This window comes from Dermacentor andersoni, chromosome 9, assembly GCF_023375885.2.
Source record: "Dermacentor andersoni chromosome 9, qqDerAnde1_hic_scaffold, whole genome shotgun sequence".
Lineage (NCBI taxonomy): Eukaryota > Metazoa > Arthropoda > Arachnida > Ixodida > Ixodidae > Dermacentor > Dermacentor andersoni.
Window position 1 is genome coordinate 21,490,394 of NC_092822.1, and position 27,555 is coordinate 21,517,948.

The 27,555-nt window shown below is 43.5% G+C and overlaps 1 protein-coding gene and 1 long non-coding RNA gene across 4 annotated transcripts in view; one reads left to right on the forward strand and one right to left on the reverse strand.

Annotated features, from left to right (window-relative positions):
* Window positions 1-322: 322 nt before the first annotated feature.
* The window catches only part of LOC126527239 (uncharacterized), a 52,321-nt gene continuing 25,088 nt past the window's right edge, over window positions 323-27,555 (reverse strand). For 2 of the 3 annotated variants that reach the window (XM_055068624.2, XM_050174993.3), the window contains 16 exons: window positions 26,105-26,167; window positions 24,929-25,028; window positions 24,325-24,453; window positions 21,803-21,887; window positions 19,401-19,506; window positions 18,770-18,816; window positions 17,637-17,757; window positions 16,590-16,711; window positions 15,085-15,341; window positions 13,597-13,748; window positions 12,996-13,084; window positions 9,423-9,555; window positions 9,204-9,248; window positions 8,456-8,501; window positions 5,245-5,372; window positions 323-3,423 (listed from right to left, as the gene is read on the reverse strand). In XM_055068624.2, coding sequence (XP_054924599.1) covers window positions 3,346-3,423; window positions 5,245-5,372; window positions 8,456-8,501; window positions 9,204-9,248; window positions 9,423-9,555; window positions 12,996-13,084; window positions 13,597-13,748; window positions 15,085-15,341; window positions 16,590-16,711; window positions 17,637-17,757; window positions 18,770-18,816; window positions 19,401-19,506; window positions 21,803-21,887; window positions 24,325-24,453; window positions 24,929-25,028; window positions 26,105-26,167 — 1,701 coding nt within the window. In that variant the 3' untranslated portion in view covers window positions 323-3,345. The remainder of the gene's footprint in view (window positions 3,424-5,244; window positions 5,373-8,455; window positions 8,502-9,203; window positions 9,249-9,422; window positions 9,556-12,995; window positions 13,085-13,596; window positions 13,749-15,084; window positions 15,342-16,589; window positions 16,712-17,636; window positions 17,758-18,769; window positions 18,817-19,400; window positions 19,507-21,802; window positions 21,888-24,324; window positions 24,454-24,928; window positions 25,029-26,104; window positions 26,168-27,555) is intronic. The other variant, XM_050174994.3, reaches the window with a different exon arrangement.
* Window positions 3,347-27,553, forward strand: LOC126527240 (uncharacterized). Its single transcript, XR_008611662.2, has 4 exons — window positions 3,347-3,434; window positions 6,714-6,833; window positions 19,328-19,480; window positions 27,357-27,553. It is a non-coding gene; the product is annotated as an uncharacterized lncRNA (long non-coding RNA).

Below are 27,555 nucleotides of genomic sequence, written 5' to 3' on the forward strand. Positions count from 1 at the left end.
GTAATGTTAATGTTCGGTGTGCTGTACCGTAAGTGTGTATGGTCGGTAAGTCGATGCAAACTAGGAACTTGTTTGTGAACTCAGTGAGCAGGGCAGCCTGTGCCTTTTTACCATGCAGTGTTGCTCCTACATTAAAATTTTGCGTTTTCACTTAATTCAGTATACGATACCGCTACAGGCGACGAAGCTAGGCTCGTGTCATTCTGTACCGCGTATACATCACTAACTCCAACAAACTTCGCGTCATTGAGATTCCAACGTTGTGTTGGATCAGCGGGTTTCTTGTCATTTTTGTTGTGCTTAAAATAAAACAGACCACTGCTTCATTTTCAACCAATATTTATTGATCATTGTAAAAACAGTTTTAAAAATGCACTTGCATCCACAACATGACTAGACATATTTTTTGCTGAGCTGCAGCAGCCATAAAAGGATTGTTCACGTTGAAAAAAAAAGTGGAACCGTTGGCAGCCCACCAACATTGCACAAGTGATCACACACATACGTTACACAGTATGGTTGTTCAGATGTTTTTTTTAAAAAAGAAGGACGTTCGCCTGGAGTTGTGGTCTGGCACATAAATATGCCGCTAAAACAGTATGAAGACAGCAACTAAAACCACTCTGTAAGAAATGCTCCACCTAAAAAAAATTGATTACAGACTCAACCTCTTCCATTCTGTGCCTTAGCTGGAGAACAATGAGATTTAAAATGGCCATGTTTTAAATAGTCTTGTAAACACACAATGCACATGCTTCCAAGCTGTGGAAGCGGAGAACTCATTCCAATGTGGACAGCAGTAGCCTGGCACAACCCAGTCCACTGCTAAAGAGAACACCCAACTGATAATGAAGTCAATATAACTTCAGTGAAAAAGAAACATTTCATACTGGTTGCATTAAGCTGACATCTATGCATCAAAAAATAGTCTGTATGCCTTTATGCCATAATCTCCTTACTGAAGCATTTAGAAGTAGATTCCGTTATAGATTATACAGAAAGCAGACGGAAAATATATGGAATTGCTCGACTGCATACGGAATGTATCAGTAGTTTGAGCTGTAATTTGTAGCAAAATACCAATTGAGTGTTCCCTCTAACAGTGGGCTGTACAGCAGTGAACAAGGCCCTCCCCGAGCAGAGCAGAGATAAATGATACCTTCGAAACAATTCTTCGCAGAGCTACCACAAAACTTAATAGGTAGTTCATTCAGCATAGTCAAAGCCAACATTATGTCAGTTGGCAAGTAAAGCTTTAGGTGCAAGAGGAAAACAGCAACAATGCGTCTCAACTGCTCTGTGTTACATACCGCCAGCAAGTGACACTATGCAAGATGCCATCATGTCTTTAAAAGCATCACAGTACATAATAAAAATCCACAAGAACAACTTGAATACAAATAAGGGGCAACTGCGATTTGCACATGCCTTAAATAAATAACATGGAAGCATAATAAATATAAAACAAAGCTAACTTTCACTGTGATAAGACAGGCCCACATGGAAGGACTTATGAGATGTCAAATTTCTTTCAGTCAAAACAGTTGTAAAGAATGCTGCAGTAGTTTTCGGAGAACGAAACAACTTGAACAGCTCCTTACACAAGGTAGTTTGGGACAGCACTTTAAACAATCACAACTTCAAGAAGCCCTGAAAGAAAACAACACGGCCAACAGCCTCTACGGCCTACAACTGTGGTTCTGAAGGAACTTCAGTGCCAGAACAGGCAAGTCTGTCGAAATGAAATAGTAAGCACTGTCAAACATTAAAACCAACAGCCAAAGAGCTCCTCAAGAAATGAATACACAAGACATGTTTAAAGCCACACATGAATTAATGACAACCACTTCGCTTGAATGATTGCAAACGTTAGCGCATCCCACAGACTTTGCATGTGCACGCTTGCACGGATAAAATGCGCTCAATGAAAACGAAGAACATGGAGATGTCTCTTCAGCCCCTCTTAACGACTCACAATGTGGGCACACACAACTGTTGACACCACTCACTGACAACAACACGGGAAAAAGTGGGGGTGGTCAGCCTTGGTGGTGATTACATGAACGTGCACCAAATTGAGCACAAAATTAGTGGCCCCACAGTGGCAAGTTGTGTTGCAAAAACGCAGGTGCTGAACAACAGACCCGGCCACCTAGACTTAGTCATGACTGTGGTAATTATTAAGTCAAGCCTTAAGTCTCTGTTTCTTATGGTATTGGGTAATGCTAATGCCAGAAGGAACACTGACACAGCCATTCAGCTGGCCACTCTCAACAGTACAAGCTGGTCAAACGAGAGGGACTAGAGGCTGGCAATGACATATTAGTGTGAATGCTCGTGGTACCTACTTAATGCTAATGCATTAAGATGCACTAAATGGCTTTAATGTAATGTTAATGCAGTAAGAAGTGTGAACTGTGCGGTAATGCGAGGAGAAAGTAACTCTGCCTTTATAAAATGTTTTGCATGTTAAGAATGAGGCCTAGGCTAGAAAAACGGGGAAAGGCTAAAGATTAGTTACAAAATGTGTTGTAAAGAAAACTAACGAGAATTTGCAGTATCATCTTGCATGTTTTTAAGTAAAGTTTAAGTGTGATAAAAAGTCTTGGTTTGATAAAGAAAATGACAATGAGAGGCGTGCTCTTGGCGAACACAAGTAAAACCTGGAGTAGAGAAGTTAAGAACAGGTTATTAAAATTTTCACCGTTGAAGTGAAACTTAAGTTTCTGCTTTTGCAGCAGCACACCAGTGAAATATACTTTTGGCACACAGCTATACGGGGCATCTTTCTGCAATGTGTAACTGTGTCAGTGCTCCGTTCATAATCTAAAAGATGTTGCATGTTTTGAGGTGTACTTGATCCTCCCTCTAGTCATACGCATCTCCCTTCTTAAGCTTCTTGTGACTACTCCTTTCTTGTAACGCTTGTATATATATACACACAACATTACTGAAAGGAAAGCAACCCATGTTGCATGGCCTTGATTGATGCTCTCGGATGATGGCAATTATTGTCGTAGCACAAACAGACAGACACTCTGAAAGGTGTAACAGTTTTCAGGGTGCTAATGAAGGGAAAGGGAGTCCCATACACTGAGCTAAAAAACACTGAGCGAATGCATACTGCCGCAGTCAGCAAGACTGCAGTGTTTTTGATGAATGGTATGAGCAAATGGCTCTTCTGATCTAATGCTTTACGATGATGGGAGTGATTAAAATGTGTCTTAGTTGCGAGAAGGACTGTTCTGTGCGTTGAATGTTTTTCCTTCTTTTGTTATTTTGTTCGATGGCAGCTGTGACGCCTGGCGCACACACATACACACACACACACGCAGAGGACGGCAATCAGACAGCGGTCACCGTGAAGGAAGGATCCGACTGCTGCTGAGATGATTCCTCATCCTCGTTTTTGGCCTCAAAGATCTGGAAGAGATGTGAGTCATCAAATTGGCATGCTGTGGCGATTTGGTAGGTCAACATCAAAGAAAGCAAACAGCACAAAAGGAGTGCAAGAGAAATGTGGATGCAGACAAGGCTCCCCAATGAGAATGTGCGGAATGCGGAACACTTGTTTGGTGTCTTTCTTGTCTTCGTCTATGCTCCTTGCACTGTTACCGCATCTAGATAAACCAACTAGCCCAACATTGCGCCCTTTAGCATAATCAGCCGACACGTGCACTATTGTCCGGTTCCTTTGTTCTGTTTTTTTTTTTCATGCTCTTCATTTTATAATATGTTTGAATGAAGTGTGAACCTTAACAAGGAACAAAAATGCACATGAACAGCACCCAGCTTTGCAGAGCATGAAAGGACTGCATATTCTCTGGGTTGCACACACTGACTTATTTAGTTCCTCAACAGCTGTTATTGTTTGCAAGACATCTCCAAGTCAGCAAATACTGTACACGGGAAGACGCAAGACTGTGACGTGGTTAGGTAAAAGATTACAAAATACAACTCATATAAAAAAAACAATAATAAACATTAAAAAGAAGGGGAAAAAAAAAGCTAGTTTCATGTCGTGTACCAAGTACAGAGCTTATTCGAAACCAGTAAGTTTCCAATGGACATACTAAAGTTCAAAGTAGCAGATTAGAAAAATTTTGAGACACCTGTAAATGTGTCAGTTTAACAACACGCCACTCAGATTATGATAGCCGGAAAGCGTGCTGACTGGAGAGAAACTGTTTCGATACTTTCTGCAGATGCTTTTTGCTCTCCTGTTCCTAGCGTTCAAGAAAAAATTACCAGAGACACTCACGGACTCTCAGAAGAGAGAACACAGTACGAGGCTAGTGAAAACATTTGAGGCAGGTTGCACTCAAAGATAACTTAAAGAAACATTAAAGGGAAAAATAAGATAAGCTGTGTTAGTAAATTACTTTTCCAGAATTAAATAATAATATTAATAAAGACGAGCCATTTTTACTGTGAGGTGAGGCTTGATAAACCAGAAAAGATGAAAAAAAAAACAGGTTGCAATGCTTCCTTACAGTTTGTGCAGCACCCAGCAGTGATGTCACAGATTTTGATGGCAGCTGCTTGGGCATAGTTAACCCTTTGCTTAACTTAATTGCTTAACCCTAGCAGTTTACACTCTGTTGGCACGGGCTGCTGCTTCCCTGTGTCCCTTTTTTTGCGAAGGCTGCAAGGGACTGGAACACTCCTTTCCAAAGAGTGTTCCAGTCCTACACGCCGATCCACATGGTTTCAAGATTGTCATGGCATGTTTACCACTAAATGACGGCCCATCCCTCATGTAGAACTCCTTGCCTGGGGCATCTAGAGTATATTATTACACAATCAATGAATATGTACTGTGCCGTATTCTAAAGGATCGAAATATACAACTTAGCAAGATACCAACACAATTATTGCACGGCAACAACCCGAATACAAGAAAATACTTTGAGATCAGTGACATCACACTGACCTGCCAATGCTGAGGTTTCAGCATGAAAAAGAAAAAAAAAGGGGGTTTTAAATGAAAGTTTGGCCTTCATTTCCTTTAGGAAATCAATTACTAAAAATCAACGTCTTACTGTGAAATTAGCGAGGATAGAGTTTTTGCAAAATAATTTATCAGCCCAAACTAATTGAATGTTTCTCATTAGTGTCCCTTTCTAGACAATGAGTGGTGTACCGGCTCATGTTGGTTCGGCTTGGCTTGTTTTGTGGTTGTTGCAAACCTTGAACATAGCCTTAAGGGATGGGGGGGGGGTGAGAGGGAGAGGGGGGGCTCACCTGTGACCGAGAACCATGGGGGCTCTCCTCCAACCGTGGCAGATCCAGCCCTGCATTTCCCTGGGCCAGCAGCCCCTCTGATTCGTCACGACCCATCACAGTCGCCAGGACTGTTGGACCTGCCAAGCCTGCGAATGTTGTTATGGTACCAGGGGTTAGGCGCATGCACGTCTCGTGACACACATCGATCTTGCTGCACCAAAATTCTAGGTTTTTCTTCATTATCATTAAGCTGCGGTAACCCTTCAAGAACTACTAACATGAAATCTTCTACTAGTCCTTTTTTCCTTTGTGCTTAAGAGGAAGCTTTAGCTCGGGCGCTCCTATCTAAATACATGTAAAAGGAGAATTCGTTTTTCTCGGCAACCACTGTACAAAATTTGACGGGGTTTGGCGCATTTAAAAGAAAAACTTAAATTCTAGTGACTGTTGGTTTTGAATTTTTGATTTAGGTTGTCAATTTTTTATTAAAAATTGGCAAAAATCGCAAATTTTCAGAAAACGAAACTATTAAGTTTACAACTCCGTAACTCAGCAAGAAAAAACGATATCGCAATTCTGTGAATTGTATCTGATAGCACATCTAAAGCGGACAAATTTGACATCTTACACATGAATCTCAAAAAATTTATTAATATATAATTACAACTTTTGCAAAACCCTCGTAAACAACGTAACAAATTCACGTAAGATGCAAAATGCCATATCAAATTTGTCCGCTTTGAATGATCTAACGGATTCCGTTTACAGAACCAGTATATCTTTTTTTGATGCAGAGCTATAAATTTGTAAACTTCGTGCTTCTATGTTTTTCAAACTTCTGAATTTTTGAAAATCTTTTGAACAAAATTCAAGCCCTAAATCAAAATTCCGCTTCCAACAGTCACTAGAATTTAGCTTTCCCTCTCAATTGCAACAAATTTCATTGAAATCGGTCCAGGGGTTATCTCAGAAAAACGTTTTTGCGTTTTTACATGTATTTGAATAGGCCGCGTCGGAGTCGGGCCCGAGCTAAAGCTTCCTCTTAATTAAAGTCGAATCTTTCTAAACCCTAAACAGAATACTAAACTGCCCTAAACATTTTACTACAATACACTTGCTTCTATGAATTAGTTTCAGTTTTGGTATCACTAGGTGGATGTTTCACTACGTTGTGGCATATTGCCATGCCCTGTCCCTGCGACGGCTGCAGCAGTCACATGCCAGCACAGCCAGAAAAGAATATGAGCTGTGCTGCTGTTTACTTTCTTCATGAGCAACATCATCACACATAGCGATATTAATACATGACATCGGCAAATTTTGCTCTGTGTCATGACATTGTGAAAACGTCGATGACACCAGGTCTAGCATTCTGCGACCAAGTTTTGCATCAAATTAGGACATCTTATGTTTCCCAACTTTCAAACTTTTATGTGCTGAAAGTGTGTGGCAGAGAATTTACACCCAAACTCTATTGGCCTTAATAGGAAATCCAGGATGGTGGAAAAAGAAGAGAAGAAGAAGCAAGCACCATGGTTTTGTGAGAACAATGCAGACTACAAATGACAGAAAGCTGAATGAGTTGATAAGGATTCATGGTTTGAAAGGTGAGGCGAAAGCACCGGTATAATTTTTAGTTTTGACATTTTATTTCAAGACATAGCAGTCGCAAGGTATACTCCAATACATAAAATTATAGTCCGATCACTGGTGTTTTGAATGGATGAATAGTAGTAAGAATTCCTCAGAGAATTTTTGATAATTTTTGTGTGAAACTTCGAAGAAGCACCACAAAGAACTCGAATGAAATTAATAATTTGCTATATTTAGTATAAGTACTGAAAGTAAAAAAAAAAAAACCTGAAATAAATATAATATAAGCAACTGGTTCCTAGTTCCTAATTTTTCCAAGTCCAGCTCAAGCAAAAAAAAATATATTATGAAGGTTTGTTGGCATCAATACTAGCCATAGTGATGCCCATGCTATGTCAGAAAGCAGTAGCTTTGCAAACTTAAAAAACCGGGGAAGTTTCTATTGTACAGGAAGCACTTGCGTTTACTCATTGCAGCAGGTACCTGGTTTGCTTTTCATTCTTCAGGCTCACAAAGCAATAGTTGTCAGGTCAGGGAGCATGAAAAAGCCTCCTCACACTTGATTATTGTGGAAAGGAAAATTTTCATCCACCCAAATATAGCACGAAGCTACAAAGTAAACCCGTACGGGTTTCTCAGAAATGTTCCTACACAATTCCTCACACTTTTCCCTTTTATGAGATTTCCTCAACCTTGCGGCATTCCATAGGACTGATTTGCCCTACTTGGTTATTGCGTTCAATCAGCTTTTCTCTGCAAGCAAGGTGGCCTAGTGTGTGTTTAAATGGCGCTGAGCCTCCGCGTACTTTGTTAAGTTCTTGTACAGTGCTATACAGTAATGTGGAGTGTTGCCAAAATATTGTGCAGTAATGAATATGGGAACATGCACAGGCAGTGTTCAGAATGTGAGATATTAGACAGCTAGTCAAGCTTTGAGCAAAGGTTGGTCTGGAATCGACTGTGTGCTCTTGTGCGAGTGAAAATCCCACATGATGGGAAGGATTGCTCGTAATCATGTGTACATACGCTGTCGAAGTGCTGATGGATAAACACAAACTCTGGTGGGGAAAAATAAAGTCGCACTTGATATTAGCCGAACACAATTATCAAAATAATGCACACTCTTGAGCCTCTTGAGCATATACGTCGAACCGGTAAATTGACAACCTGAGAGAAGCTTCTGTTTTCACTGCTGCTGTCATTTGAAAATTAGGTTGCAGAGTCAACCAAAGCGCAAAATTTTGCGTCTCTTTATGGAAGTGCTAAGAGCACTGGAGTCTAGTTTCAACAATACTTCCAGCTGTCGTTTTCTGTACCCAGCAAACTGCTAGGTATTGCCAACCTTGACAAACAGCTAAAGTTCAGTTGTCATTGCAGATGGTGCATAATGTTCCCAGAACTACAACGCAAATGATCAACAATTTGCAGAAATACTGTTGATCAAATTGACTGATTTTTATAAGTGCGGTAACGAAAGGGTCAAGGCTAAAGCATGGCTGTGCTACGCGTGTTGCCAAAAAGTGAAACTCCATTCTGCCCATGGCCCTATGCTGTGTAAGAGCTTGACGGCAATCTTTTCAACATGATATTTATGAGGACTTCAATTGAATTGATACAGCAAAAGCAAGAAACACACCTTTGGTGGCGCTACTTCTGGTCTGCAAGCTTGGCGAGGGTGACTGCTGAAAAGACAGACACAAGTGCACAGATGAAGCAGTGCCTGAGACATCACACAAACATGGGCACAGTTGCACAAGCAAACTTAATGTTAGTTTGAGTGAGGGCACTCTGTCATTAGTGCCATTTGCAGGCCGTCAGACGGAAAGGTTTAGTGACACTTGCTGATGAATGCACTTGCCAATGAGAGCGTTCACTGAACTCACTTTGAACTCACATCAAATCGTATAACTTTAACAGCAGTGCTTCAAAAATCGTAAATAAAATAATGCTCACTACGCAGTTGGCACTAATATTAACTACACTGCTTTTGTGCGTTCAAATGTTACAAGCACCCCATGCCATCTGCAATGGTAAGCAAAATTTTTTTCCCTGTTTGCCTTGGACTGCTGTCTTGTCTTGGAACATGACAACTGCTCATGCTAATGAGGTTGCAATGGATGGCTTTAGTTACACTAAAATCGAAACTAAATACTATTCTTAACCATATAATGCAGTGTTATTTTGCATTCGTTGCCTAAAATATTAAATTTAGATGTGCCTACTGATTTGCTCAATGGCAATGCTGCCAATTCCCAATGAGATTTTCTTTTCCCATGTAGCAGTGCATTGCCAAAAAAGGACATGCACCGCAGGAAAGTGTACTGTCAAAGTGTCACTAAACTTGCCCGCAAGACAGGGGTATTAGTGCACAAAAATCTGACTACCTTTTCTCTGGCTGCCACCACATAGAGGAAGAACACCAGCAGGCCCTGAAAGTTTGAAAAAGGATGTGGTTCACTTTTGGATGGACTGGAAGAGCTGTCAAGGCACTGCTACACACAGTTAGTTTGGCAAAATTTCTGCAGAGGGCGCCTCTACCAAGAAGAAATGTGTTGCTCTAGACAAAGTGCTTAACAACATTGTGTTGAATTGCAACCACTGACCAGAAGGCCCAAGGTAGTGGCAAGCACGTAGGAGCGCAGACGGGAGTTCTCCATGTTGACGTACAAGATGCTGGCCAGTGACACCACCAGCAGTGCCACCAGCACAAGCATGGAACCAACCAGGACACTTGACCTGCGCAATAATGGGTGCGGCGTATTATTTTTGTTCACTCATTCATTCACTTCCTTCGTGAGATGGCATACAAAGTACAGAGTGGGTCTGCATCAACGTGCACTGTATCCTTGATCAACCACATCCAGCGGAAACGCTTTCCATGAATACCTATTGGCTAAGTCAGTGGAGGCACACATGGCAAAGGAAACTTCTAGGCAAGCAGGCATTCCTTCTGTGTTATGTTCATATCGCATCATTGCCAGGATATGAATTCCCAGTGCTACAGTGACGAAATCTGCTTGACATCATGTCGTTATGACAACATTATGTACTGACATGGATGGTAGCAGCAGCAGCAACAGCAGCAACACCTTGTGGTGGTTTCTTGAACCACAAAGCATCAGAAACATTTCTGTGTTTCCTACTGTTCTAGTTGAAGGAAAAGAAAACAGCCACTACAGTCAAACCCATTTATAACGAACTGGATAGTTTCTCGAAAAGTGGTCATTACAGTCAGACCCACTTATAACGATACCAGTTTTAACAATACCGTATTTACACGATTGTAAGTCGACTCGAATGTAAGTCGACCCCCCCATATCGCGTGACCGAAAAAAAAAAAAAATAATAGAGCATACCCGAGGGCGCATTCGATAACGAAAATTTATTAGTAGCTGACATGATCACTGGGCTACTCGTCTTTACTAGTGCTGCCATCGCCATCGTTGCTGCGGTCCCACAGCGCGTCGTGGTCCAGCGAAATTTCAAATTTGGCAAACGACCGCACCAGGACATATTGCAGAACAGCAGCCCACGCCAAATGCACCCAACTACACGCAGCCGTCAGGGAGGCTCTTTTGACAGGTCCGGTTGCCGTAATTTCGCAGTCTTCTGCCGCCAGCCACTCGTTGTACTCGCAGCGGAGCAGAACCTTAAAATTAAGGCGAAGGTCCGGGCTTGTTTCATGACCACGTCGCACTTCACTGGCAGGGACCGATCACGGATTTCAGCGACGTACGCCGCAAGCTTAGCCTACAGCTCCGGAAAGCGTCCAGACTTTGGCACGTGGGAAATTTCTCACTTGTCGTCACCGGTGAAAATTTCGCTTCGCTGCAGTCGCCACTCTCGCACCACCCGTTTAGAAACATCGAAATTGCGGCCCGCTGTGCAGTGATTTGTTTCTTCGGCGTAAAGGATGGCAGCCCTCTTGAACGCTGCTGTGAACGAGTGCCGAACGAGTGGGCCTGGAGCACTCATGACGACTGGGGAAGCATAGAAGTAGCACCATAGAGAAAGAAAACGTAGCCGGCAGTCAAGTGGAAAGCGTCAAACCAATACCATGCCAATACCAATGCCTTCAAACCGAGAAAGAGAAACCAGCGAGCGGTGTCTGCTCTTCCATGAACTACCGATACTCCCCGCAAGCGCCGCCGTTCTGAGGGTGCCGCCGCAAATAGGAACAGCGGCGCTTCCATCAACTACCGACACCCCCCCATGAGTGTTGCATACACTGTAAAACTCTCAAAAATGTTGGAAAACCCTTCCGAAAAGCGAACAAACACGCGGGATAGCGAAAAGACACGGGTAGGGCCATAGAGCAAGCATAAAATTCTAACTACATTGAAGCTCCCGTTGGTATCGCTTTTTTTGGCGGGGCCATGTTTCGGTTTCGATTGTAAGTCGACCCCCCAACTTCAGACTTCCAAATTTAAAAAAAGGGGTCGACTTACAATCGTGTAAATACGGTATATTGATTATAACAATGAGAAGCTGCTACACCGTCAACTTCTGTATGTTTTCCATGGTGAAATAACCTGCTTACTACAATGCCTCGATGTCACATTATCGGTTATAACGATGAAGTCTGGCTGCTGGGTGTCCATGCTGAAAGGTAGTGAAATGCAAAATCCTTGAAAAAAAAAGGAGAAATTTGAGCCACTGAGCGATGTCCCTGACAGCTGCTGCGAGCTCATTGTCCAGCCTTCTCCGCATGCCTTCCTCCCGTCGCCCTTCCACCCCCACCGAACACAAACGGGCTGTGCCCAAAGCACTACGCTGCGCCATCCTCTGAAACACGAATGAACTGCGCCAACTGAGCTACTCCCAGATTGCTTGCTGGCTCCTCATCCAGCGTAGTTCTATAAACAGCTTATTCGCTCGCGTTCGTCTCTGTTGGTTGCGTCAGAAGTCGTTCCTGGCCACATAATTTCTCAGCCTCGTTTTACTCGCTGCTGAAATGAAAAATGGCTGATCCGCCCGCTGATCATGATGTTGCTGGTGAAAGCACACGGCTATAGATTTGGAAACTAGGCATTTCTAACCAATGAGGCAATCATTGCAAACGTGCTTGCATGAGATAGCGACGGCGACGACGACAGCGATGACGCGGTAGGGCAGGCTGCCTCAACATTGTCCTTACAAGAGACCCAGCAGATGAATCAGTCACTCCGGCGCTTCGTTTTCACGAGGAAGCTTTTGCTGCACTACGTGGAGCACCTGGATGCCCTGGAGAAGGATGTCGGCAAGCTTCACATAAAGCATGCAAGGCTGATGGACATAGGGTTTTCTCGTGCAAGCCAGTGTGAAGTACGTTGCAAGATGCTTGTGGCCATCTCGCCTCAGCGTTTCTTCTGGATTTAATGCGAAAGACTATCACAATGGAACAGAAGGCAGCTATCATGTCATGTCAGAACCTGTCATGTCAGGTTCTAAGTCGCATATGTGTTGCACACGCTGAATATTCTTCTGTTCTATTCAAATTTTATCGCATGTGTGGCCATGTAGCATTTCCGCGTGCTGCAAAGCTGTTTTCTTATTTCCATGTTTACAATTGTGCACCCTATTGGGCATGTATTGTAGTAAATGGCAATAGATATAACGAGGTAACAGATATAACGAAGTAATCTCAGCTCCCCCTTCAACTTTGTTATAACAAGGTTCAAGTGTATCTCCAAGCAGTTTCAATAGGCAGGGTTGGAAAATTGTAAATGCACTGAAATGTGTGGTCATTATAATCAGGTTCGAATGTAGATATTCACAATTATGCTGCTGTTTACACCTTTATGCTTCCAGCTAAGTTTCACCTAGCATGTGTGCTCTGTTTTTCTTAGGCTTTTTCTCCACTTTATTTTTTCTTTTGTTCTGCTGGCGGGATGGGCTATATAAATGCCATCAAGATAATCAATTGTTGCTGTCATGAAGACAAACCCACTTGTTCAAATGTTGGCCACAACCAGATCTTTTGTTAAAATATTGTTGGTCATTTCAAGTCTACATTTTAGTGTGATCTGCTGTAGTATTTAGTTGAACTCAATGCCACAACCTGGCACCACAGGCACTGCTGTTGATGTCTATGTTCTCAGTGACATTCCGTAAATGGTAATACAAACTGGCTAAAGCTTTCTTGTAGGCGATACCAAAAGCAATAGGATGAGGATGTCGAGGCAGCACACACTTACCGACTGCTGGAAGCCTGCTTCTTGGAAATGCCCATGAGCCGCTGGCGCCGCAGCTCCCCACGCACGGTCAGAAACAGCAGGAAATGAAGCTGAAAACAAGGGTAGACAAAATTCAGCGTATAGGCCACGGCGCATTCAGCACTACACCAGACTCGTAATTACTACTTCAATGATCTCGTATGATCACCCAACTAAAATAAATACGGAGAAAAACTAGAGTTTTTGAGTTCTTTCTGTGGACTTTTGATGAACTTGTAGACATTTGTAAAGCCTTCTGTGTCTGAGCTGCCCTGTGTTGTAAGATTGACATTCTGCAAGGTGAATAGAGCCTGCATTTTGGCTCCAGCATTTAAACACAGTTCCTTATACTTTTGTTCTTTCCTGTGAACACTGTACATTGTGAACAAAGCAAACATCAACCAGTCTAGCGCATATACATGATGTTTACAGAAAAATCATGCACATACATTTATACTATGCCATTCAAGACAACAGACCCACACATTAACATGCTATCGGGAATGTAAGTGACAACGGACACTTGCGCTGTACTTCTTGTGTGGCTCTCTGTGCTTTGCTAGCATGAGAGGACGGCACTCACAGCTGTAATGATGGCGAGGGAGGCCACGTAGGCGCAGAAGTAGTTAGACAGATGTCCAGAGGGGGTGCGCAATGTCAGCCACCAGCTCTCGAGGCGAAAACCTTCCAGCACTTGGGCTGCCAGGTTGGCTCCCACTACAATCACTGGCACGGCTGCAAAAAGAGGCATCAGAAGTGACGTCAGCATTAACTTCAGTGCTCCAATACGACAATCTTCGAGTGACACATGCTACCAAGGTAGTAGTTTTGCACTGACTCATGTAATAAGCTCTGCATATTTCTTTGCTTTAAAGCTCCCCAAGATTTTGCATTAAAGGAGCACAAAAGGGAAACGCTAAGTTCATTTAGACTGAAAAGGCATTCTTTCAAAACCATATTTTCATTAATTTTGCAGTAATAGGTTTATTCTTAGCAGAGAAAAATGAAGGTTAAAAAGTTTTGTTTCTTGGAATTTCCTGCCAAAACCCCAGCACTAGTATGTCAGCGTAACATCACAGATTTCAATGTATTTTTTCGTACTTGAACCATTGTACCTCAATAAAAGTTTTTTGTAGAGACAAGAAGCTAAGTGCGCCGATGCCTGTGAACGCCGAGAACGGTTCCCTCACTTGCCACACACTCAGCCGCACATACTCGGTGACTCAAGTTGGTGAGAGGTCCATTGAAGAGCTACACATGTCCGGTACGTTCACGGCACAGCTCACCAAAGTGTTGGTGTGAACAACATTCTTTGAAAAGCAGCATATGGCCAGTGCATTTGTGTCGCAGTGTGCTAAAGTGTTGGGATCCTGTCCTTGAGGAACCCTTGCGACGTGGACTCAATTCTGCTCAGCATCCAGCCCAGCACTGGTTCCATGAGCATGTACTGAATCAATCTATGAAGAGTTGCACATTCCGAGTGGCACATACTACCTAGTGAGCCATATTGGCATCAGGGGTTCATTGAAGAGCAGCACAGACCCGACTGGCGCACACACCCAGCGACCCAAGCTGGCATCAATGAGGTTCTTTGAAGACCAGCATAGACCGACTGGCACATGGCCAGTGCTCCAAGTCGGCATCAAAGGGTTTCCTCGAACAGCGGTACCTACCCAGTCTCGCATCTTAGAGTGCCCCATGTCGGTGTGAAAGAGGTTCGTCGATGGGCAGCTCGTATGTACACATTGCCACATGGTGACCCAAGTTGGTCTGATGGTTGGTTTCGAACCCTGTTACCTCAGCGCAGCAGCCCGATAAGCTACTCGTTCGACCATGTATTACTCAGTGACTCAGGTAGGCAGGATGACGGTTAGATACAAACACACATAGATAGATAGCCCTGGAAAGCGCATGGAGTACCCTAAGAATGTTAACACATTAATAAAGCAAACCAACCAATTTTTGGATTTATTTTGCTATAGCCTCCGTGTTCGTTATATCGTAGTTAGACTGTAATTGTTCATACACAGTATATCTGCGCAATGTGTTCACAAAAGCATTGCTGGCTTACCCCAGCCCAGGGCGGCAACCTTGAACGCAGCGTGGTGCACAGTGCGGGCGTCCACGAGCTGCACGTACAGCACGAGCGCGACGCAGAGTTGCAAGCAGCAGGCTGCCAGAAGGCAGAGCTGCAGGATGGAGATGATGTAGGGGTATGCCCTGGGGGTCAGCTTTCCATGCACGCCCTGGAGTAGCGCGAGGCACGCACCGCACAGGGCCAGGCAAACCTGGGCGTGCAGCGTGTCCAAGCCGCAGCAAGAGCCTTGGCTGAAAACCACAAGAGTGGAGAGAAGTGATGCAAACAGCCTTGGACAACTTGAGCTATGCCTGTGCACAGACCTATCTCCAACTGCATTTTACCTCACTATCTGACATTCAGATTCAACAGTATAGGCATGGAGCTGCTTTGTGACTCAAAGCTTTGATTACACCATCTGTGGAGGAACTGAACCGATTTACTTGGCCAATTACTCCTGCACACAATGTGTGGAGAAGGCAAATCAGTTCTGTAGGAATCTGTATCCTGGTCCAAACTGGGACAAACTTATCTTGAACTGCAAAGCTTTCTTTATTGAGAAACTTGAGAGAGTTTTCTTTGTAACTTCCCGCTACTGTTCGATGGATGAGAATTTTCCCTTTCAAATAGGGGAAGGGGGGGGATAAGTCAAAGAAATCTATGCATTAAAAGAAACAGAACCATTACATGAACATTCGCTCCTACAAACGTCTTTAAAAGAGGCACAGCAATGGCTGAGGTTACAAACTCAGTTTGCAGGTGAACAGGCAAATTTTAAAAAAGATTAAGCGGAACCTCCCTGAACAGGAACTGTCCAAGATATGTGCAGCATTATATACTAGTGGTTGGCGTGGTGCAGAATGTGTTATGCGTGGTACTGATGTTTGTGGCGGTTATGCTAATTTAGTATGCGCTATTTATTTATATATACGCATGAGGATTACAAGCAGAGAGTGCACACACTTACATTGCTGAACATATACATTCTGCACCACTGAGACCGTCACGTAATGCTACGCATATCTTCAACAGTTTTCGTCCAGCAAGGTTCCGCTAACTTTGTTTGCGTTATGCTTGGCATGGCACATAACCAACATGTTGATGCTATCACAGGTAGCGGAAAGGGGACAGCTACACATGCATGCGTAATTTAAACACAAGTGGTGCATATTATCATTTTGGGGCCCCTTTTGTCACCTTCTCCCTCCTTTTACTATGAGCTTGGGCATTTCTGGCCACGGTGTAATGCCTCCTTTCAAGGTACGGCGTATGGGAAAAGGCGAAAGCGGATGGGCTCGTTTAATGTTTTAAGCACCAGCACGCTGATTCTTATCGCGGACAATGGGTCGTTTGTCACTGTGCTTGAATGGCAGCTATAAACCTAGCAAACAATGCACTTAAACTGCTTATTGTTGCCCAGTATTGGGAAAGATGTTTTCCGACTTCACACAAAATTTTTCAACCGACCAGCCATATAATGCTATACATTCAAAAATCACCTGCGCCATCGACGGCAGCACCGAACCAGAACCACAGCGAGGGTGAGCAGCACCAGCACCAGGCAAATGCCGCAGCCCAGACCAGCCACCACATCTGCCACCTGGCCTTCCAGCAGCTCAGCCTGGAAAAACGCAGTTAGCTGCCATTAATTTGATGTTGGTCTATTTGATTGCAACATGGCAAACGGTGTAGACAACAGGACAAGAGATAAACAAATAGGGCAGTTGCACTTCAGTTTGCGTTATCATTTATGCTGATACAGTTGACTACCATTAATTTGACCCTGATGGCACCAACGAATTTGATCAAATTACCCGGCAATTCGAATTAAACAAGACGCAGAAAAAATGCCATAACACACCACTGATTCATTTGGCAGTATTTGCCCAATTCTAACACTACCCCGAATCAAATGAGTGCACACTTTTTATTGGTCTAAGGTAGAAAAACGTAGAAATGACATTAAAGCTTGTAAACAAACTAAAATGTAATGCACACGCGCTTTTTTAGCAAGAAAAATTAGCAAAGCTCTATAATATGTTGCACCACAGTGGCCTGTTTTCTATAGCCAGCTTTGCCACAATACATCTGTTTCTTGCGGTAAAGCATACGAATGCCGCGAAGGCGGCTTTGATGTCGTGTCCGATTGCACTGTGCAGGCCATTTCTCAAAAAAGAAAAAAGAAAGCCATGCATTCGAATCAGGTAAATACCGTAATGAGACATTGCAAGCTACATCTGTTGCATGCAAATCTACCTAGGTCGGGCCGAAAATAGGTGTTTTCGACGGGAGATAACGTGCATTTAATGCATTCACTGTCCCCACGCCCTGCCGAGAAAGACGTTGCCGCCAAAGGGATCACTATTGAGCGTCACCATAGGAGTCAGGCGCAAGCATGCTGACTGGTCAAGTTTGAAGTATCCGGAGGCCTCGGCACTTCTGAAGAAACAGAGTTCTCAGCAGCCAAACAGTTTAAGAACCCCTGGTCCACACAATGACAAATCAGTCACATGACAGCTATGGGAATGCGTCCATCTTTGCCCTACCTTTGGTTCTTCTCCAACCAGCAGCGCGTACATGCCCGGCCGGTCGCACGAACACCAGGTGTAGCTCCTGTTGAGCCCTGGCGTCTCAGCACGACAACCGTCGAGGAGGAAGTGGACCCTGCTGAAAGCGTGCAGCCGTGCGCGTGGTGTCACACGTTTGGTCCACCAGCATGCCGCGTGGCCAATCGAGTCACAGCCAAAGCAAAAATCCTGGGCTTACTAGTTTAGTGCTAGCTTTAATGGGTCACAGCTGCAGCACCAAGTTAGAAACATGTAAGAACGTGCTTCAGTTGCAGTCCTACATATCAGCAGGCTTCCTTTTCTTTTCTTTAAGCTCTGAATAGCTGTTTAAGTTACCTCAATCTGTCCACTTTTAGCTCCAACTGGCAAGTTGAAAGTCAGCAAGCATGCATGTTGCTTCAACAGGCAATTAGCTGGAAATGCATAAAAACACATCAACTGGAAACATGTGGTGTGATTGGTTCAAATGGTGATGAAAACATCAAATTAAAGCACAGTGCTGACTATCCCAAGTACGAAGTAGGAACAGTTGTTAATTAAAGCAGTACCAAGATTTCTCACCTGGAAAGACACATGCGGGTAAAGCAAATAATTTTTGGACCCAATGCAGGATAAGTCTGCTCTGGCAAAATTCAACCCGATATCCCAGCAGGTGTAGCTTTTTTTTTTAAATTATTATTGCATTACCTTGCTCTACAGCATCAAAAAGAAAAGCTTAGATATAGTTGCAAAGCAGATCATTCTGCCCGCTTTCTTATACCGGTGTCACATGGACACTTTCAATCACGATTGGTCCGCATCAGGCTTGATAGCGACCGAAAGTGCCCTGTGCGACTGGGCTATTACGAGCACAAGGGTCCTAAGAATGTTAGGAACCCAACCACTCATCGCACAATGCAGGTGAACTTTCCAAGCCGATCCTGTTAAGGCAATATTCCCAGTTCCACCACTTTGAGCATGAACCAAAATTTCAGCTCAATCAAAAATTTAAAGGTAAACAGGTTCACTATAACATGATATGTTACTCCGTGTAAATAGCTAAACACGTGTTTAGACGTTGCAGTATACGCACGCTTGAAGGAAACTGTGCTGAAGAAGGAAGGTAGAATCACCTGTGTGAAAGGTCGGCAATGCCACAGACAACCTCTTGGTCAACCAGCTGAAAAAAATGAACAAAGCAGAATGAGCAACCTAGCTCCCATCCCGACAAGCCTTAGCAAGGCATACAAAAAAAAAACTGAAGGCAGTTGTTACCTAATTCCCATCTGATAAATTTATTGTTACAAGGAAGCACAAGACAAGCACTTTCTAACAGAAATGTAGCTATGTGAAAGCCAGTGTTCACATACTACGACACTGAAAAAGCTAGAAAATATTTCTGTGTTAACTATGTTTATCACTTGAAACAACAAAATGTGCTATTCATGCATGGGATATGGGCTTTCAGCGATAACTGCGCAAAGCATAATTAAATCAAAATTACAATGCAGTCACTGCGAAGTCTAAAAAGGACACGTCAATACCAGGTGTCACTGCACCGAAAATGCATCTGAAATATGCCGCGACAGTATAGCCGCAACATCAGACAGTTCACCATCATAGCTTCAGCAGCAGCAATAGAGTTCTTAAAGTACATATCTGAGCACATCTTTGCTCGTGGTTCTTTCTAGGTGTCGAGTCTTTCATTCACCTCAACCTTTCCCCGAGCCTCCTGGGCCAATGTCACAAAGTCGTCATTCTCACCGGTCTGACGTGAACCAACTGGACTCGAATGCCAACTCCTCCACCGCCACTGAAGGCCACGCTGATGAGATGCGAGTGAAGTTCGTGAGAACTTTCTTCAAGGTTCCTGAAAGTTGAAAAATGGCAAACAGATTAATCACAGTGGCTTATATCATCCGAGCTTAAAAGGCATTTTAAGTTTGTCAGCAAACGTATAAATTCCTGAAAAGGCTGTTTCAATGAAGCTATGAATGCCAACTAGCATAGAGCCATTCCAAGTGCCATATTTGTATAAATATCATGCTACTTCTTTTGCAGTAATTTACAGGTTACAATTTAGCTACATGTTACATTCAGAACCCATTTACAAATAGTATAACGCTACAAACTGAACATGAATAAGTGTACTGGGTAAACAACCCTATACCATGCACAATATTCCATAGGTGTGGTTCTCCACACTTATACAATATACGATCAGTGCCAAGTAACAATATTAAAATCTGCTTCAATCACAAGAGAAGGCGGATCATGTGGCGTATCTGCCAAGCAGCCATCAGTGATAAAGCAAGTGAGAAGACTCCATGGGCAATGTTGATTTAACTGCCTCAGAGCCAGACAGGCTTTACATTAAAGGGGCCCTGAACCACTTTTTATCGAAGTGAGGAAAGGGATTTGAAGTGAAAATAGGCTATTTCAGAAATACTTTGCCACAAAATCTGCTTCAATGTGTTCAGCAGAAGCGGAGTTATTGGCAATCAAACATGGCCTCTGCTGTGCTCCCATTTCTTCTTCAATGCATTGCACTGCAAAGCCTACAGTGCAGTGGGGTGTGCTCACAACGCTTCGTCACTGTGGTGCGCAGTTCACGTTTAATCTTGGATGTTAACATAGCTGCCACAACTTCCGATTTTGGTGCCTACGCCGCGCTAAACATAAGCTAAACGCAGTTGTCCTCAGGGAGCCACAGTGCACTTAGCTAGTAGACTCGTAGTGGCACTCCGTGGCAGCCGCGGTATCTACGCTGCGTAGCCGACCGCGCTACCAATAACGGCCGCTTATACGAATTCACTTTAATACGAAATAAAGCGTCCAGAGAGAGAGAGAGAGAGAGAGAGAGAGAGGGGGCTCTTTATTAGAAAAACAGAGAATTTTGCCGGCGCGTATATAACCGCTGGCATGCTACTCTGTATAGGGATGGGGAATGGGATGAAAAGATTCCAGAAAAGAGTGGTAGAAAAAAAGGATAAAAGTAAATATGAAATGTCCGAGTGGACCTGATACTAATATTTACAGGTGACATGGCGGGTAAATTTAGGCTTTTGTATAGGAAGGATGCAATTTTTAAAGCTTTCCTATTTGACCAATTTCTGTATTTGAACAATAAATCCAAAACCCGTCGCTGTTTCGAAGGGCCGGGCATTGGACCTAAGATGCTTGGTAATGTTAACGGTTCGTGGCAAATCATGTCCATTTGGTGCTCTCAAAATTGTCTCTCGTCGCGGTACGCGGGGCATTCTAGTAATATGTGCTCAATTGTCTCTAAGTTGCGACAGTTATCACAGTATGGGTTAGTGGTTAATCCTATGCGGTACAGATAATTGTTCGTGTATGCCACGTTCAGTCGAAGACGATGGTACAATGTCTCTAAGTGTCGAGGAAGTGGTCGTGGAATTTTTGGTCTCATATCTGGGTCAATGTAACGTAGGAAGTTATCTTGGTGAAGCGGCAGATTCAAGATGCGGTCTTTTTCTTGATAGGCATATTTTTTTCCCATGTTTGAAGCGTCGGCTTTTGTAAAATACGTTCTTTTGAACTTGCGGTATTGGAGTCCATTTCTGGCAGCTTCGTCCGCTCTTTCATTTCCCGAAATGCCGGCATGGCCAGGTATCCACTGAAACTTTATGCAATGCCCAGCAATCTTAGCCCTGTGGTGAAGATAAGCAATGTCAAATGCTGATGGTTGATTATTGCAACGCTTGTGCCTGTTCCACATACTTTGTAGGGCTGCTTTTGAGTCTGTGAAAATCACCCATGTCTTTGGTGGTTGCTGTCGAAGTACATACACAAGGGCCTCCTTAATGCCATATAGCTCCGCTGAAGTAGATGATGTCGCTCGCTCAAGACGAAACGAGAATCGTTGTCCTGTAGAGGGAACAAAAAGTCCGCACGATGAAGCGTCCAGAAGGGAGTGAGGAGCAGGCTTCTGTTTGAAAAGAGAGCATTTGAGAGAAAGGTGACTAGATGGTCTGCTTGTGAGCTCCACGCAACGCGTACGACAGCAGAACTTGGCTGAAATGTTCACAGCAGCATATGCTACCCATGGACTATGTTATTTCACCAAGCCCGAGGGGTGATTTAGGGCCCCTTCAAAAACAGTGCTACTGACACAGGACACAGAAAAGAGAATGGTCTTTACATACCCTTGTTGTGCAAGGAAACGCTCAGGCAGCAGCTCATTGAGTGTTTTGAACAGAGCCACCGCAACCAGGAGTTCCTTGTGATCACCTGTGAAAGAGAGCAAAGAATGATTACAGGCTTAGTGCACTAAGCAAAAAGAAAAACTGTTGTGGCATGATTTTACTAATTCATTGATTTATTGAGTTTAAAAGCCCCAAAGTAACAACACTGCAGCTATGAAAGATGTAGTAGTGGTCACCAGTAAAACTCTGGCTCAGAACATTATAACGAGAAAAAATCTATTGTGACATGACCTGATTGAATGACTGATTGACAAGGCTTAACATCCCGAAGAAACCCTGCAGCTATGACAGATGCCATAGTGGTCACCAGTAGAAAAGAGAAAAAATAATGAAGACATGCTCAGCTTAATACAATCGAGTTCTGTTAATCTGAACATGAGAGGACCAACAAAATTGAATTATCCAGTGGTTAGAGTAAAACAATATGCAAGAAACACGCCAAAACACACCACTCGTTCACTTGCCAGTATTTACCCGAATTAAATGCGTGGCCACGTTCTATGTGTCCAAAGTAGAAAACTAATGTAGAAATATACATTAAAGTTCCTACACAAAGTAAGACTAACACACACCCAGTTTTTTAGCAATAAGAATGGGCAAGGATTTAAAGGGGCCCTGAAACACTTTTTGTACATAGTAAGAAAACATTGTCTATCTGTCATAGAGACTGCAGTGAACATGTGAGCCAAATATTACTGAACTGTGTGTAGCAGGGAGCTTACAGTCTCATGTCAAAAACAGCGAAATAATCACTTGCTCTAGCTTCCGAGACGCCATCGTGCAGCGTCATTGAAAGAAGCTGGCCCACGAATGCTATTGGCTGATTTCGCGACTGCAAGAGAATTCTCAGTAATACAGAATTGCTAATTTTAAGTTAAGTAAATAAAAGGTACATATGTTTGCAATTACAAAACGACAGAAAAATCGTTTCATCACTGAAATGCGTGTAGCTACGTCAGCTGTGCGTGGCCTCCAAGATCCCAGCAGTGTGCTGCTTTGCATAGTCTACCGTGGCCACTATGGGGTACCATGACGAGTCCTTTTGCCGCCGCAACACTCAACCTTTTAGTTGAAGGAGTAAAAAAAATGTTGCGTTACAAGGTTTGCGAGATGGCGCCCTTCAATAGTGAGACCATTTAATGATTATTTAGAGAAGTATTTCTGGGCCCCTCTGGTCAATGATGACCAGTTTCCTAAAGTCAGCTACGCCGCAATACTTCCATGTTACGCAGGAAAGCATAAAAACGCCGCAAAGGCAATTTTGGTTTCGTATTCGATTGCACCGCACAGCCAACTTTCGGCCCAAATTTCCTGAAGAAAAGGAAAAATAAGAGGCCGCTTGTTAGAATCTGGTAAATAGCATAATCATGCATTGTCAGCTACAGTTATTGCTGGAAAATCTTCCTAGCGAAGGCCAAAAATAGGCATTCTTGACGGGAGATTGAAGTGTGTTCAGTGCATTCGCTAAATGCTCTGCCGAGACAGACACTACGTCTAAAGGGGTCACTACTGGGGCCACCACAGGGGTCAAGCGTGCACATGCTGACTGGACAAGTTCTAATTATCTGGCGAAGGCCAATTGTTTTATCGAAATAACAAAAGTTTGGGCCCATATAAATGCACGAGCGCCAGCCGGAACCTTCGGTGTGGATCAAATTAACAGAAGCCCACTGTATATCATATTTACTCAAAGATAGGCTGAACCCGAATATAGGCTGACTTCTATTGTATTGAACTTGCTGAGAAATAAAAAAATTACAATTCGAATGTAGGTTGACCCATACTTTTTAGAAAAATGAAAAACCGAGCATGGAACACATTCATTGACTCTAAGCTCAGCAACTAAATCTCACGATCCTCAATGGAACTTCCAGGGAAGCCATACTCGTGTGCTTCGCAGGCATCCTCAGCATCCCAAACGACGTTGTGCGCAGAGCAATCAAGTGTGTTGGATATGCAGCATTTCTTGCAGCAAGTCTACGTAAGCTCCAGACTAGCTATATGGGGGCTGCAACTAAGGAACTCCTTTAGCTTGGTACTTTTGCTACCTTTGTTTTCAAATATAGGTTGAGATGCTTCGGTCATGAATACAGGTCAATAGGTCTCTGGGCAAAATTTCTGAAGGATGAGGCCGACCTACATTGGAATAAATAAGGTAATAGGAAAAACCTGCTGTGACATTATTTGATTGATTGAAATTCATGTTCCAAAGTAATGTTGGGGCGACAAGAGGTGCCACATAGAGAAGTGAATTTTGGCCACCTGGGTTTCTTCAGCGAGCATCCAAACCCAAGCATACACAAGTGTTTTTTGCATTCCGCCTCGGTCATTATGCGACATGGAAGCCGGGAGTCGAACCCGCCACCCTGCGCTTGGGAGCAGAAAGCTACAGCCATTGTCAGCCGTAGCGGCAGGTGATCTCATGCATTGAACTTGGTTAAGAACTGCAGGCAGAGGATCACCTTGGCTTTCCGGCTTCATGCTGAGCTCCAGGGAGTTGCCGGCCCAAGCTGAAGTTGCAGCGCCAGGCAGGGGAACCCGAACCACAGCCGCATCTGGAGAGTGCCGAGTTATCCGTCCGAGGGACACCACTGAAAGAAGTTATAACACGGCTCGCATCGGAATCGTGGGTACTTGAGCCACTTGGCGCAAGACTACGCAAGAGTAAAGCACAGCTGCGACAAGACAGAGATGACAGGACGATGCGCCAACAAAAAAAACCATTAGCTTTCAATGTGCGGAAAAGAACACATGCTACCTATAGCCTCCTGAAGCTACGAGAAAACAATGAACCAAAAACAATGTTAAAGCATTACTGCAAGTAACTCCATGCATTCACTTCAGCAAATAGTATAATACAGTTGAACATTGTTATAACAAAGCCATTTCCAACACCACAATACCTTTCTGACATCCAGTATTCGTTATAGGCACGTGTTCATTGGACACTGATGTTGGCAAGAAACAATTTTGATTTGCTTCATTATATCTGTGTTCGTTACATCGAGGTGCAACTGTACAACACATATTTGCCACTAGTGTCCAATGTATCCAAGCTGTACCCACCCAAAGCAGGCCGGTCGAAATTTTTGAAGCGGCCAGGGCTGAGTGCCGCTGCTGCCAGGAGCCCAAACCGCAAGATGTGGTTTTGAAGTTGTTCTATAACCTGCAAGAATGACACACAAAGATAAGACAGGAGGATATTTGCAATGTATGACATTGCAAAAACAAGTTGCAATGTATGACAAAGTGCTCAAACCTTGCCAGCTCTCTATCAAAGAGCAAGAAAACTTGATAAATTCAAGTTTGTACACGTAGCTTGTTTATATTTCATGCGAGTTTCTGAATTCAAATTTACTACATTCAATTCAGCAAGATTTCGATAATATGAATCTCTCAGACTGAAGAAAAACATTCGTAATATTCCAAGTTTGTATTATCCATAACAAGCCACAATCAAGACATTGCAGTTGGCTCAATGGATGAACAGATTCGAGTTCTTGAAGCAAGGACACACAGGCTGAATGCTACACATGAGCTTACTTCTCAAAGACGGGTACAAATAGAACAAATAACACATGCAACCAGCATAAAAATGTGAGGGTCCGCAGAAGGTCTAGCTGACAGGCCAGAAAAGTGTGTAAAGGCCACTTGCTCAGTAGTCTTGACGCAAGCAAAGCATGGTGCCGCAGCTACCGAAGCAGCACAAGACTCTTCTGACAAAAGTGGTCATTCTAAGAAACACTGAATGGTTCTTCTCAGCAAACAATCCCCTATTTAATGTTGATTTATTTTGGGTGAACGTGCCCCTGGTTGCCTTCCGAACCTCTGTTACCTGAATATCATCGAGTAGATACTTTCTACATAGCCAGTGCTCACTTCAGGATGAAGCGAGTACTTTTTAATTGCTCAGGCTTTTACCACTATCACAGAAGTCCAAGATTTCGTACACCGACTTTGAAACAGTATGACGCAGCCGTAGGCCTCTCATTCTGAGAGGTCTTGTAGTGGCTCAGAAATTTGTATACTCCATCATGGCCCAACTGAACATTCAAGTCATCCCAAAATAGAATGCATCATACTTTAACGCCCTTTTTAGCGAGGAGACCTTCAGAATTTGTAAAATCCCAAAAATTCAGATCAATCGTGATCATATCAATGAGATTATTCAATCGTAGTGTGTTTGCATTATGAAATGTGGTCATTGTGTCTTGGCTGTGTCTTTGTCAGCATGCTGCTTACCGTGTGATCTTGCAACAACAGCGGCTTGTGGGCCAGCAAATGTGAAGCGACGTCCCAAATGGCCTGTACAGGAAACGGGAAAAATGACACAGTCTGCAGCACCTACAAGTAAAACTTCTTCAAAGACAAGCACAGCAAGAGAAAACTTCTCAATGTCAAGTGATCATCGTGGTTAAGTCCACCACTTAATACCCTAGTTAACAAGCAACCAAGTGCTTGTGAAGCATGTTTACTAGTATAACTGCCGTGTTAGAAAAGTACATACTGATACACCAGACCAGGCTTTGTAGCTGTAGTTCAGACACAGGGTAAGGTGGGGTGGACATGCTTAAATAATAATTGAGGAAGTCTTCAACGTGCCTCTGCAGGTTGATAATGATGGGGAGGATACTACCCAAGACCCGCAAGAACCAGCGGTGTTCACACTTAAGAAGACTACAATGTAGTCAACACAATCAACCCTTGGTTAACCTTTTAAAAGTGACATGACAAACAAATTACCTTCCTAATAAATTTCGATTGCATGGGGCTCCTAAGCACTGGCTGAAATTGCAGCACATTGCAGTTTTTGCATGGCAGAAGGCAGGCATTACAGCAAGTATATGAACTTGCAGGCACACACTTGGCATCAGCGTGCTAGTGCTGCTACAGCAATGCAGTGGCATTGTGATGAACCACTGAAATCATGCAGGGTTCTGCTTCTTGGCGACAGCATTGCTTAATAGGTTATGCCCGAAACTTATCATATGCATATGTGAGAACTCTGTGTACACTGCACGTCACATACCTAGAATGCTTACAGTACTATCGCATAGCAAATGTTTGTGCATGGAGATCTCGCAAATAATATGGTGGTTGCTTCTGCATGACCATTGCACCCTCTGCTGGCAGACACGAACATTCCTTTAGCCAAGTTTGTCCAAGACAAGCCAATATCAGAGCCATGCTATTGTTAAGTGCATTAACTGCGCGATTGCACTGTATATAATGTGGCGTGGTCACTGCGAGGTTTTGAGCAGCAAAATGACCCGCAGAGTTCACTGCAACTCTGATTCTCGTTTCCTATCACTGCTTTCGTGGGATGAAACAGATGTCGTCTTTGATGACCAAAACTACGCGCAACACAAGTGCATGGATTTAACACGTGTCTTTGAGATGCGGAGAGGTTCTCCGTGCTCTGCGCTTGTGCACTTTAATCTTGGATGATCTTTATGTCCACAGAGATCCTACAAACTGTCTAAACAATACGCAGGTTCACAAGAAGATGGTGACTTGAAGTGATCAACAGTGGTCCAACAAGGGATGTAACTGGAGTCTGGAGTCAACATTTTGACAAGTGCCCTTGTAGGAACATTGGCTCTTCACTGAGGCTGCTTTCGTTTGTCCACCGTTGATCGATAGAACCGTCTAATGTGGTCTACAGCAAGTGGAAGTAGATATGTGATGCACAC